The 13,183-nt window shown below is 50.2% G+C and overlaps 1 protein-coding gene across 1 annotated transcript in view; it reads left to right on the forward strand.

Annotated features, from left to right (window-relative positions):
• The window catches only part of MOGS (mannosyl-oligosaccharide glucosidase), a 61,939-nt gene that overhangs the window by 45,097 nt on the left and 3,659 nt on the right, over nucleotides 1-13,183 (forward strand). Inside the window, exon 4 of the mRNA XM_078678793.1 lies at nucleotides 4,321-4,514. Coding sequence (XP_078534919.1) covers nucleotides 4,321-4,514 — 194 coding nt within the window. The remainder of the gene's footprint in view (nucleotides 1-4,320; nucleotides 4,515-13,183) is intronic.

Here is a 13,183-nt window from a genome sequence, read left to right on the forward strand (position 1 = left end):
TAGTCTAGTCAGGGTGGCCTCTGGGGCGCCCAGGTAGACCATATTGCTGTAGTCAAGACGGGACAAAACTAGCCCCTGGATGAGAAGTTTCCTAGAGGGAGGAGGAAGTAATGGGAGGATCTTACGGGTGGTGCGCATGAGCCCAAAACAGGTGCCAGCAGTTTTGGCCGCTTGCGTCTTCATGGTGAGCTCCGGTTCGAGCCATACTCCAAGGGTTTTGATTTCACGCTTCGGGGAGGGGATTTCTCCGAATACGTCGGGCCAGACTGTTGGGGGGATGGTTGCCCATTGTTTTCCCAGGAGCATCACTTCGGTCTTAGACCCATTTAATTTTAGTGATGAATCACTCATCCAGCTGTGTATTTGGGTAAGGCAGTTCGCCAGTTTCTCTGGGTGGTCGGCTAGTTGGGATAGAGAGACGACCAGTTGAGTGTCGTCAGCGTAGCTTACCATTTTTATGTTAAATGGTGTCACCACGTCTTCCAGGGGAGCCATATATGCGTTAAACAGCGTCGGGCTCAGGGAAGATCCCTGCGGGACCCCGCTTGTGAGGGGGAGGGTGGCTGAGTGGTAGATGCCGTCCCATACCTGGAACGTGCGTCCGGTGAGGAAGGATTCTGTCCAACTAAGTGCCGTCCCGGTGATCCCTGCTGCCGCGAGCCGATGGAGGAGGACACGGTGGTTGACTGTGTCGAAGGCTGCGCTGAGATCCAGGAGGATCACTGCCACTGACCCTCCTGAATCCAGTATGCGCCTTGCCTCCTCGATGACGGCGAGGAGGGCAGTATCTGTGCCATGGCCCGGGCGGAAACCAGTTTGAGATTCCCGTAAGATGTTGTTTGTTTCAAAGAACTGGGACAATTGTCTGTTGACCAGTTTCTCAGCTAGCTTGCTGATTGCCGGTAGGAGAGAAATTGGTCGATAGTTTCCCATGTCTGCTGGATCGAGCTGAGGTTTTTTAAGGAGTGCTTTTACCACCGCGCTCTTCCAGCTGGCAGGGACAGATCCCTGGGTAAGTGAGCTATTAATGAGCTCCGTGACCGTGGGAACGATGACAGGGGCAACGGTTTTGAGGAATCTGATGGGAGCCGCATCAAGTGGTGAACCACTTCTCATTTTGGTCATGGTTCGCTCGACTTCCAGACATGTTACTGGCCTGAATGTCTCAAGTTGAGGACGAGGATGACTTTCGGTTTGACTGGGGGGTGTCGAATTGTCCAAGTGGCTGGTGGGCCCGGGAGGCGGAGGGAAACTAGTATACGGGCGATTTTATCGTTGAAGTACGTGGCTAGGTCATTACTTCGGTCCACCGATGGGACACTGGAGGACGGTGAATGGGGTACTTTGAGCAGCTCCTTTACGATTATGAAGGATTCCCTGGCTGAATTAGAAGATTCTGTAATCCGCGTGTCATAGTGGGAGGCTTTGGCGTGCCTGATGGCATCTTTGTAGAGTCTGACTGTATTGTGGTATGCATCCTTGCTGGAGTGCTGCCAGTCTTTCCTCCAAAGCCGTTCGGCTCTTTTGCAGTTTTTACGGAGGAGTCGGAGGTCAGTGGTATACCACGGGGCGGACCCAGGTTTTCCGTTTTTATCCTCCCTAGTTCTTAGTGGGAGTACGGAGTCCAGGGAGGTGGTGATCCACTCTCTGAAATTGCTGTCAGCGACAGCCGGATCGTCTGCGCGTGCCGGGCTGGTGTTTTTAAGAATGCTGGCCCACTCTTCGGTAGGAAGTCTGGACCAGGTCCTGTCCCTGATGTAGGTGGACTAGGCACCGAGGTGAGAATTATCAGGTCCGGGGAGATTGAGCCCAAGATCCGCCGAGGCAGGAATTGAACCCTGGTCCCGGGCTAGACCCCTGCATCAGGGTCTGCCGCTGTAGCCATTGAGCCACACTTCTCCACATTAAAGTCCATTTCTCTCCCAAACTGGTCCCAAGGTGGCAAAAGGGTATCCTCACCACTGGCAAGACCATCCTAGTTCTGAGGGTCTGCTGTTGACAAAGTCCTTAGTCCAGCTTTTAAAGGCATCAAGTGACTTTTCTCTACAGGTGGCTCTGTTGTCTTCTCCGTCGCTGCCCAGCCTAGTCTTGTTCTGTGGCTTCCCTTGGGGTTTTTGAGTGGGGGTTGAAAAGTTCTAAATACAAGGCTCCTCTAGCCAACCCAAGGATGCCACATCATACCTCCACCTGTGCCCCAAACCTCCTGCACAGCATTCTTGGGACAATCCAAATTGTCACCAAATTTTCTCTGTACTGAGCTTCTCCGCTCTTCCCGAGCTAACATCACTTCCAGATCCCTTCCACTAAAACTTCTTAAGCACCTGGTAATTCCACCATCCAGAAATAAACCCATAACTAGTCTGATCTAAAATAACTGGCCTTTACTGAATCTTCTCTTCCTATACAAAATAATTAACGTAGTCGCTGTGCAGCTTGAAAAGCACCTGCTAGCTATCGGCGCTCTAGCCGTATTCTTAGCTCTTAGTGACAAGACCTGGTCCAGATGTACAAATTTTTTTTTATGTTTGCAAACTGGCCGGATCACAGAATCTGCCCGTTTGCAAACGCAAAAAGGTTTTTTTACATGTACAAAGCCCTACTTGCGATTTGGTAACCTATTACCGAATTGCAAATTGGGTTTGCGATTCGGTATCTTAGGCATCTTAGGGCATCCCTTCCTAATACCGATTCAGTGGTATGTATGAATGTTTCGCGACTGAAATGTGGTGCAAAACATTGTATTTTACCGCCGACTTCAAGTAGGTGGAAATCCATTTGCAAATGGGAAGGGTTCCCCAAGGGACCTCTTCCCCTTTGTGCTTTTATGTATTTTACATTGTAACCTGCTGAAAAATCTCTACTTAAAAGCGCCTTGGTTGTATTGCAGACGCAAACCCGCAACATGTTGTTATTGATAGAAGGGAGTGCAGGTTCTCGAACAGTGCGTCACTACTGGCTGCATCCCCGGTTGTATTGCAGACGGAATGTGCATACAGTGCACAGAGAATCACAAATAATATGCGTAAATAAGCACGTCTTCCATGCACAGGGAAATGGTCAAATTCAGGAGATGAGATGTAACAGCACAAGTTTCGTTTTCTTAGCATTTTTTACGAGATCCAGAGCGTGAGGGATGTTAATTAGGGGGGAGGGGAAGTAAGTGAGGCCGAGCCCGCTGGGGGAAGCAACAGATGGCTTTGGTGTGGACGCGCTTCACGCGCTGGATGGAAAGCGCGTGCAGCAGGGGGCGGAGCGGATCCCTTTGAAGTGACGGTTAGAGTTGCATCAGGGAAGCTAAACCAGCAGGCGGATGCGCGTTCACGATCACATGCACTTGTGGAAATCCAGCGACTGGTTTAGCTTTCCTGATGCAACCCTATAATTATCGCTATTCATATGTTATGTTATGTTATGTTATTTATTCTTTTGTATAGCGCAACGGTTACTCAAAAAGAGTGTCCCGGCGCTTTGGGTAAGGAGAACCTAAACAAAATGATTGTTTTATTTAAAAGCAATCACAGACATGGTGGTCTGCTGACCCCAGCAGGCCACCATCCCTGTAATTTTCGCGATTCTCAATGGGTTGCAAACTGAGACCTACCTCATTAATATTCATGAGGTAGGTCGATTTGCAACCCACTGAGATTCGCAAAATGTGTAAACCACACATTTGTACATGGTTGTTTGCGACTACCAAATAGCGCATCACAAAAATTCACTATTTGGGATTCTCAAACGATTACCTTCCTACACCTGGTCCCCGGGTCTCTTGGAGGATTACTGTATCTCCTAACCTTTTGTGGAAGGGAACTTCTCTAATCCTTTGAACTAAGTCTTAGTCAGTCAGTGCTTTTCTTGAGTTACTTTAGTTTTCACCTTATTCACTCCACAGTATAGCCGCTCTACCATTCTAGCAATCTCATTCACTGCTCATCTCTGGAAAGAGTCTGGTGAAGCAAGACCCCTTTAAGATTAAAAATATAAACACTTTCCATCCTAACGAACCATGCCCTCGCCTACCCACATGTCGATCATGCCACTAACAGACAGCCATGCACCAAACACGATTCATCAGCAGCAGCAGGCCACTGGCTACTAGAACATGCCCCCAGCATTCTCCCTTAATCCCTGGAATGTACTTGAATCACAGCTCAGTAGAGTTAATATTCTGTAGCGGGCGCGTATCTTGCAGAGTGCGTTACTACCATCAGGATTATTTTGCCACAGAAAAGTGTAGCCTGTGTAACTAGCACAGAGCAGCATCTACTTCCAAACCTCCTATTCCAGCATCAATATCTTCACCTACTCTTGCCTCCACAGACTCCAGACACCCAGGCCTCCCTCGTGTCGCTGATTTTCTACGTGGCCACGGACGGGCAAGGCTCTTTGCAACCCCATGTGGAGGACAAAAGCCGCCTGGCGTACGTGACCGGATCCACGGACCAGCTGGGACATTTCAGACTGACTTTTCACAAACCCAGGGGAGAGAAAGCGGAGTCATCTAAATATGCAAGGTAAGGTCATCGTGCATTAGCAATATTATGCAGACTTTTAGTACCTGGAACATGTCTGTGCACCCATGTGGGGCTCTCAGCATGTCTATGCAACCAGTACAACTATGCTTTTCAGCACGTGTGCACCCTCTGTTTGTATGTATATTTTTATTTAAAAGAGGCAACAAGCTTCAAAACAAAGAAAAACTGACCGTGCATGGAGAAATGAATATGTGTCAGTCATCACCAAATTGTAGTAACCCGGTGTACCACACAATGTGTGTTGATTGAATAAAATTATTTATTCACGTCGTATCTTAACAGCACCAGGCGACAAATGTTATCCTTGTTTACATCACCCACATTCCAAAGAGAAGCTAGAACCATCAATCAATAAAGTCTTTATTACAACCATACTGATCATAAAAGACAATCAATAAATATCACCAAAAAAGTACATACATTACCGCCAGTACTTAGCAATAAGATAGAACACTTATCCAATAACATTCTACTCAGCATGTGAACACCAAAATAGATCACCGTAATATGTTTAGGACGAAATGAGGGAGTGCAAAATCATTATTGAAATATAAGATTTACATCTGAGAAAAGAAATAGGCAGGAGGATAAACGTCCTTATAGTTCATGGTGAATATATTGCCGGTTCTATATTTAAGTGCTTGTTTGGGTTTCAGCTGTATCGTAAAAGTGCTTCGTCCGATGATGCTTCTGCAGGAACTGGGTACCTGGTTCCTGAGTGCTACTTCTGCCAATGCTAATTGCCCCTCCCTGGGTAGGTTCCGGTGGCATTTGGTGATGGCCGGTTTAGAGTCTACGGAGGAAGGCAAATGTTTTTTGTGCTTTAAAAGACAGGAAGTGGCTTGCGATATAACTTGTGGCTGGCCATATGGGATTCCCATATTATGCTGAGAGGGTTTGTCTTAGTCTGTGCTTCTACAGCAGTTTAGTAAAGTCTGGATATACAGCTGTGCTATCTCAGGCCAGGTGATTCTAATCGCTTGTAAGTTGGCCATTAGACATTCGATATGGTGTTGTACTCTGATGGACAGTGGAATACCCTAGGAGCCTGGAGAATGCATCTGCTTGGGTAAGTGTGATTTGGTTCAAGATTCCTAGCAGGGCCTGCCTTTTGATTGGTTATAGATGTTGAACTTGCCACATGTTGTTAGTGCTTGCTCTTGCTGGTCAAAGGATATGGTAGAGTTGAACAGTACCCCAAAATGCTTACTGTTAAAACTGGTTTGGGAGTGGAGTTGGGGCAGTCTTGTAGCTAGTCGACTTGGTTTTTGGTTGGGTTAGTTGGTCCCACTGTCAGAATCTTACTTTTGTTAGACAAATGTCGTTTCTGCACAGACATATCCTTATGACTCGTGGGCATTGGGATATGGTTTTGGAGCCGATTCTGTCTTCATGGAGATTCAGAATGCAAACATCTCATAGTGGAGGCCAAAGTAATTACTCCGGTCAGAGTAGGCATATAGGTATCGAGGAGGAGCGATGATATGGAAGACCGCCTGGGCCCCCTCACCGACCACAGAAATGGCCTTCGATATGGAATGACCACAGTGAATTAATTGCTCCCCTTTTGGATAGAAATGATCGATTTTTTTTTAAAGATCTTTTTATTGCAAATAGAGCAAACAAAAGAGCAATGGCAGTAAGCAGTACACATTGCAGCACCATGACATAACCGTACCAAATCTGTATCCCGTCAGCCTCTAAAAATGACTGCCCCATCCCCCCCTTCCCATTTACCCATTAAGGATTCAAGAGGCGGCAGCAGAGTCTGAGCGCCCAGGACACAAAACATCATACCCGGCCCCTACAATAGGAGCACATAGTTTCCCCCGATAATCGTTTTATTTTCCCCATATTTTGGTCCATTTGTCCAACTGGGACATTAGGCATGTAGGGGAGCAGTCCGTTATCTGTAGGCTCTGAATACGGCGAGAGGCCTAATCTGCCGTGAGAGCACTGCTGAAGACAGATGTTGTGCGCGCCTCTGCTGCCTCTGCTGCCTGCGACCTGATTCCAGGGAACCTCCTTGCTGCCTGATTGACGCCTCGGGCGACCCAGCCGCCGCTGAGCCACCCGCCCGCCCCAGACTCATCCCGCTGCGGCCCTGCCCCCGCCAGCCTATTGGCCGCCCGCTCCCGCTCCCGCCACCCAGCTGACCCTCCTTCCCGGCTCCTCACTTACGACGCCCACGCGCATGCGCATCATTCACGCCGATTGTGCGCCAAAGGCGCGCCAAAGGCAAGCCCGTCTGCGCCCGTCCGCGCCTGGCCTGCGCCCAGCGCCAGGACCCCTTGTCCCCGTCGCTGCAAGTCCACCCGACGGACCTACGACGCCGCCACCCTCTACGCACTCAATGCCGGCCGGAACCCCGCCTGCTACTGAGCCACCCCGAAACGCACCCACGGATCCTTCACCTGCAAAGCCTGCCGTTTCACCTGCCTCCGAACCTGCACCGCACCCGCCTAGGCAAGCACCAGCAACAACCACCTCAAGTGCATCTTGCTCAATACCCGCTCCGTCCACAGACACGCCGTGGAACTCTGGAACCTGCTCAACACAACATCACCAGACGTCGCCTTCCTCACAGAAACCTGGATGAACGCCTCCTCAACCCCCGACATCGCCATCCCAGACGGGTACAAGATCACCAGGAGCGACCGCGTCAACCAGACCGGAGGAGGCATCGCCATCGTACACAAGAACACCATCCGCATCACGACCAACTCCAACGACACCCTCACCGCCGATGAACACCTCCACTTCCAGATACACACCGACCCCAAGACGACCCTCAGAGGCACCATCATCTACAGACCCCCGGGACCACGCACACATTTCAGCGAAGACATCGCAGACTTCATCAGCCCGCACGCCCCCCCCTCCGCTGACTACATCCTCCTAGGAGACTTCAACTTCCACCTGGAGAACAACGACGACACCAAGACCACCACCTTGCTGGACAACCTCGCCAACCTCGGACTCAAGCAACTGGTGAACACCCCCACCCACTACGCCGGCCACACGCTTGACCCCGTCTTCTCCTCCAGCAAGCACATCTCCTTTAGCCACTCCTCCGGACTCCACTGGACGGACCACAGCTGCGTCCACTTCAGCTTCGGAAGAACCACGAGCCACCACCACCCACAACAGGTTCCCCGCAGAAACTGGAGCAAGATCACCGCCGACCAGCTCACCACCTCCCTCAGCCAGAACCCTCCCGCCAGGGCAACGGACCCCAACGAAGCAGCCAGCAACCTCACACAGTGGATCACCAACTGCGCAGACAACCTCGCACCACTGAAGACCCCTCCCAGCAGACCCAGCAACAAGAGAGCCTCCTGCTTCACCGACGAACTCAGGAACTCCAAGAAGAACTGCCGTACCCTCGAGTAAGCCTGGAGCAACGACCAGACCTCAGACAACACGACTGCCCTCAAGCACGCCACCCGCAAACACCACCAGCTGATCCGCACCACCAAGAAGACAGCATTCAAGGAACGACTGGACAACAACGCCCACAACAGCAAGGAACTCTTCAACATCGTCAAAGAGCTCTCCAACCCCAGCGCCGGAAACAACGACATCACTCCCTCGCAAGACCTCTGGGACTCACTCGCCTTGTTCTTCCACAGCAAGATCGCCGACATACACAACAGCTTCGGCGCACAGACCACGCACCCAACCACCGAGCCAACGACCCCCACCACCACCCTCCGCGCCTGGACTCCGGTCCGCACCGAAGACACCACCCGCGTGATGAACACCATCCACTCAGGATCTCCAACCGACCCCTGCCCCCACCACGTCTTCAACAAGGCCGACTCCATCATCGCACCCCATCTTCGGGACATCATCAACACCTCCTTCCTCACCGCCACCTTGCCGGAGAGCTGGAAGCACGCCGAGCTCAGCGCCCTCCTGAAGAAACCAACAGCGGACCCCACCGACCTCAAGAACTACCGTCCCATCTCGCTCCTCCCATTTCCTGCCAAGGTCATCGAGAAGACCGTCAACAGTCAGCTTGCCGCCTTCCTTGAGACGAACGGATCCCTCGACCACACGCAGTCCGGCTTCCGAGCCAACCACAGCACTGAGACGGCCCTCATCGCAGCCACAGACGACATCAGATCCCTGCTCGACAACGGGGAAACAGCGGCCCTCATCCTCCTGGATCTCTCCACAGCGTTCGACACGGTCTGCCACCGCACCCTAGTACAACGCCTCAACAGTATCGGAATCCAAGAGAAGGCACTGGAATGGATCATCTTGTTCCTCACCGAAAGAACCCAGAGGATCCGCCTCCCCCCGTTCAGATCTGAGGCCACCGAAGTCATCTGCGGCATACCACAAGGATCATCACTCGGCCCCACCCTCTTCAATGTCTACATGAGCCCCCTCGCAGCCATCGCACGCCAACACAACCTCAACATCATCTCCTACGCCGACGACACCCAGCTGATCCTCTCCCTCACAAACGACCCCGTCACCGCCAGAACCAGCCTACACGAAGGGATGAAAGACGTCGCCGAGTGGATGAAGAACAGCCGCCTGAAACTGAACTCAGACAAGATGGAAGTCCTCATCCTGGGATCATAACCCTCCGCCTGGGACGACTCCTGGTGGCCCCCTGCCCTGGGCACCGCTCCCAACCCAACGGATCACGCACGTAACCTGGGCTTCATCCTGGACTCCTCCCTCTCGATGACCAGACAAGTTAACGCGTCTCGTCATCGTGCTTCAACACCCTGCGCATGCTCCGAAAAATCTTCCGGTGGATCTCCACCGAAACCAGGAAAACAGTCACCCAGGCTCTCGTCACCAGCCGACTGGACTACGGAAACACCCTCTACGCCGGAACCACAGCCAAACTCCAGAAAAAACTCCAACGCATCCAGAACGCCTCCGCGCGACTCATCCTGGACATCCCCCGACACAGCCACATCTCCGGCCACCTGAGAGACCTGCACTGGCTCCCCGTCAGCAAGAGGATCACGTTCAGACTCCTCACCCACGCACACAAGGCTCTCCACGACCTGGGCCCCAGATTCCTCAACAACCGCCTGACATTCTACACTCCCACCCGCCAGCTCCGATCCACCAGCCTCGCCCTCGCCGCCGTTCCACGCATCCGCAGAGTCACCACCGGAGGACGTTCCTTCTCCTACCTGGCAGCCAGGACATGGAACTCCCTCCCCGTCCACCTCTGACTGACCCAGGACCTTTTCGCCTTCAGGAGGCAACTCAAGACCTGGCTCTTCAAGCAGTAGCAGATAACCCCCCCCCCCACCCCAGCGCCTTGAGACCCCTCCGGGTGAGTAGCGCGCTATACAAATGCTATGATTGATTGATTGATTGGTCCTGACTATCACTTGCTTGAAATAATGCTGCATCGCTGTTTCAAACGTGTGTGGCATCATTGCCCCTGCTTTCATAGACCATTCTAAGATCCTGTAAAAAAATCATGCTCCTTCTACCTAAAGACAGCCAACGGACAGTTATCACCGCCTTAGCTATGTCCAGATTGGACTATTGCAATAGTCTATATCTTAACATCCAGGATGACCATATGAAAAAACTTCAGATCCTGCAGAATTCAGCGGCCAGATTACTTACCGGTATACCCAAGCATGCTTCCATCGCGGCTGAGATTAGAAAGCTTCACTGGCTGCCTGTTAAAAAACGTGTCCCATTCAAAGCCCTCTGCATGGTCCATAAATCCCTTCAAGGCAATGGACCCCTTTATCTCAAACTGATATTAGTGCCCTTTGTCAAGAGGGCCAATTGGGGAGGCAGAAGTTTTGTGGTGGGAGCGTCCAAGGCATCGAATGCTCTTCCCCTGCAGCTTAGGGGCCTGACAAACCCTCTTGACTTCAGGAAATCCCTTAAAACTTGGCTTTTTGCTGTTTAACATTGATTCCATGACCTCCGTCAGTTACTTCTTGAGGACATCATATGCAGCGTCAGGACACCTTTGGGTATTAGTTTGTGATATAGAAATGTCGATAACATTAACATTCTCTCCGCTAGCGTATACCAGTTTATGTTTCAATTCCAGTCATTCAACTGCGGAGTCATCCATAACCGATCCCAAGGGTTTAAGTCAGTTATTTCCCAGATATTCAAGAGGCACCACTTCGCAGAGGCCGCTGTGTTACTCTCACAAATATTATTCAAACAAGTAACTACTGACTCCCAATAGTACTGAATTACCGGGTAACTCCTCATCATGTGGACAAAACGTTCCTGTTTGGCCACAGTCCCTAAGACACAGTAGAAATAGACCCACTTGAATGTAAAAATGTGTATGGGACCTTTCCATGTCACCTTGTTCTTGTCATATTATTCCATCAAGGAATAGAGAGGTGTCCTATGTTTCTGAACTACACCAATGCTAAGGAGCCCTAAACACCAGATTACTCCCCCCCCCCTTCTCAGATTCCTTTCATAGTTTATCTTCAATTTATTGTAGTTAGTTTTTAAACTTTTTATGATCCTGGTGTGGATTATATTATCATTCTTTTAGCTGTACAGAACTTTCAGTTGTATGTTCCCAGTACCCTCCTGCTCTCTTTCCATTTCCTGATCTTGACCCTGAGACTGCTTGACCAACGAATGCGACCATAGGATATTTGATTCCCAACTAAAATGGATTTCCTGGTTAGGTTGTGGTAATGGGAGGTGAAGCAGCAACACATAAAATGCCTCTGATCACCTATCCTCACCACCTTCAGCACGCCACATGGATTTCTCACCGGTATCTATTGGGTACACAACAGGAAGTCTAAGGGAAGCCTTTTCTAAGTTGGAGTGCTATTGGACACAAATGTCCTGATTATGACGTTGGGTGGTCTTGCGTCCGTCTGACCACGAAGCGGTCTGGAAATCGTCCGACCTTAGGTCAGCGGTTCCAACCTGGGTATTGCGATGCGACCGCCCATAGGGCAGTCACAAACATGCATTTTACAATGGAAGCTTGTGCAGCAGGCGGAGAAGGCCCTCAGCACAAGCTTCCATTGTAAAATGCATGTTTGGAAACATCCCTGCACCGTGTGTGGCAGTCACCTCACTGTGCCTGCCACACGGCGCAGAGATGTTATGGGGGGCATCATAGGTGCCCCCCACCAACCCCCATTGCATAGGGCCAGGGGCTATGGGGGCCCTGCTAGGGGCCCCAAAAACACTTTCCGACAGGCTTTCCATGTTGGAAAGGGCTGTCAGAATCTGTTATCGTAATCCCAACGGCGGTGCCGACCCTGGCTCCGCTTTCATTATAGGATTATGGTTTGTTCTGACGCACCGAAGAGCTCTTTGAGCCTGTCGGAAGCACTGCGGAAGGTCTTTCCACCCGATGCCTCTGCCCGCTGCATCATAATGCGCGTGCAGACCGCAATCCCAGATGTCGGACGGACCGACATCGTAATCGGGCCCAGAGGCCCTATTAGTATGAGGTGGGGCACTAGACATGTAGGGGTGCAGTCAATTACCTGCAGGCTCTGAAAACGGCGAGACACCATTTCAGCCGTGAGAGCACTACTAAAGACAGATGGACTGTGGGTCGTACAACGGCCAAGAGTCTTGTGAGGAGTAGAGGACTGAAAGGGCCTTTTGTCCTGACTATGTCTTGCTTGAAATAATGCGGCATCGCTGTTCCAAAGGTGTGTGGCATCATTGCATTCCGGGTCCGTGGTTCATTCTTAGCATTGTGAGAAGTACATGCTTTTGAGAAAGACACATTTGAAATGACTCAAATGAAAATTACTCCCTCCTGACCTATAAGTACTTTTATCGTGGGAGTAGTCTCTCCAACACAGGGCATATACTAACAATATCTACACAAATTGTACATTTTTTTCATTTTACTTTATTTCACAGTAGAAAAAATCTTTTTATCTTTTTTTAACATCATTTTACACTTATAAAATTTATAAAAACATATATATACTTTTTCACATAAAAAAAATTCTTGAAAATTATTTTTTCACCACAATGAAACAGTGCAAGTATATCTGTGGTTAATCAGATTCATATCAACACTAGATCAATAAATGGTGCACAAAACAGGTGAAGAGCTACACGCACACAACTCATACATTCTTCCTAAACATCCATTCCTTTACACAAACAAATAATATATCCTATATCATTGAATCTGATGCCCAATTAATGATCAAAGTCATTAGATTTAAAAGAGGGGAGATGGTCGACGCGTTTCGGTGGAAGGAACAGGAGTACGAGCCACCTTCTTCAGGACCAATCAGATACAGTGCGATATAGGAGCTCAAAACCTGCGGCGCTGATCTTTCAGAAAGACTAGGCTTGGAGTTACCAGCACTTTTCCAAATTTATGAGGACCTGTTACACGATCTGATCTATTGTACGAAGAGAAGAAGCCAGATTGCTGCTACTATATTGTTAAAGGGATACGTACGGCTTGCTGTTGTGGAAGAGGTGTGGCGCCGCGGCCAGGGCGACTGACACTGGAATCTGGGGACCACGTTCGATCCCCGGCTCCGGCGGCAGGTTAGCCCAGCACCATGTGACTCTGGGCAATAGCTCGCTTAATCTTCCCGACGGCCCCCAGCGCCTAGAGACCCTTACGGGTGATTGTGCGCTTTACAAATGTGGACTTTTTTTTTTTTTTTTTAGAA

Source organism: Lissotriton helveticus, chromosome 2_2 (genome assembly GCF_964261635.1).
Source record: "Lissotriton helveticus chromosome 2_2, aLisHel1.1, whole genome shotgun sequence".
In the NCBI taxonomy this organism is placed as follows: domain Eukaryota; kingdom Metazoa; phylum Chordata; class Amphibia; order Caudata; family Salamandridae; genus Lissotriton; species Lissotriton helveticus.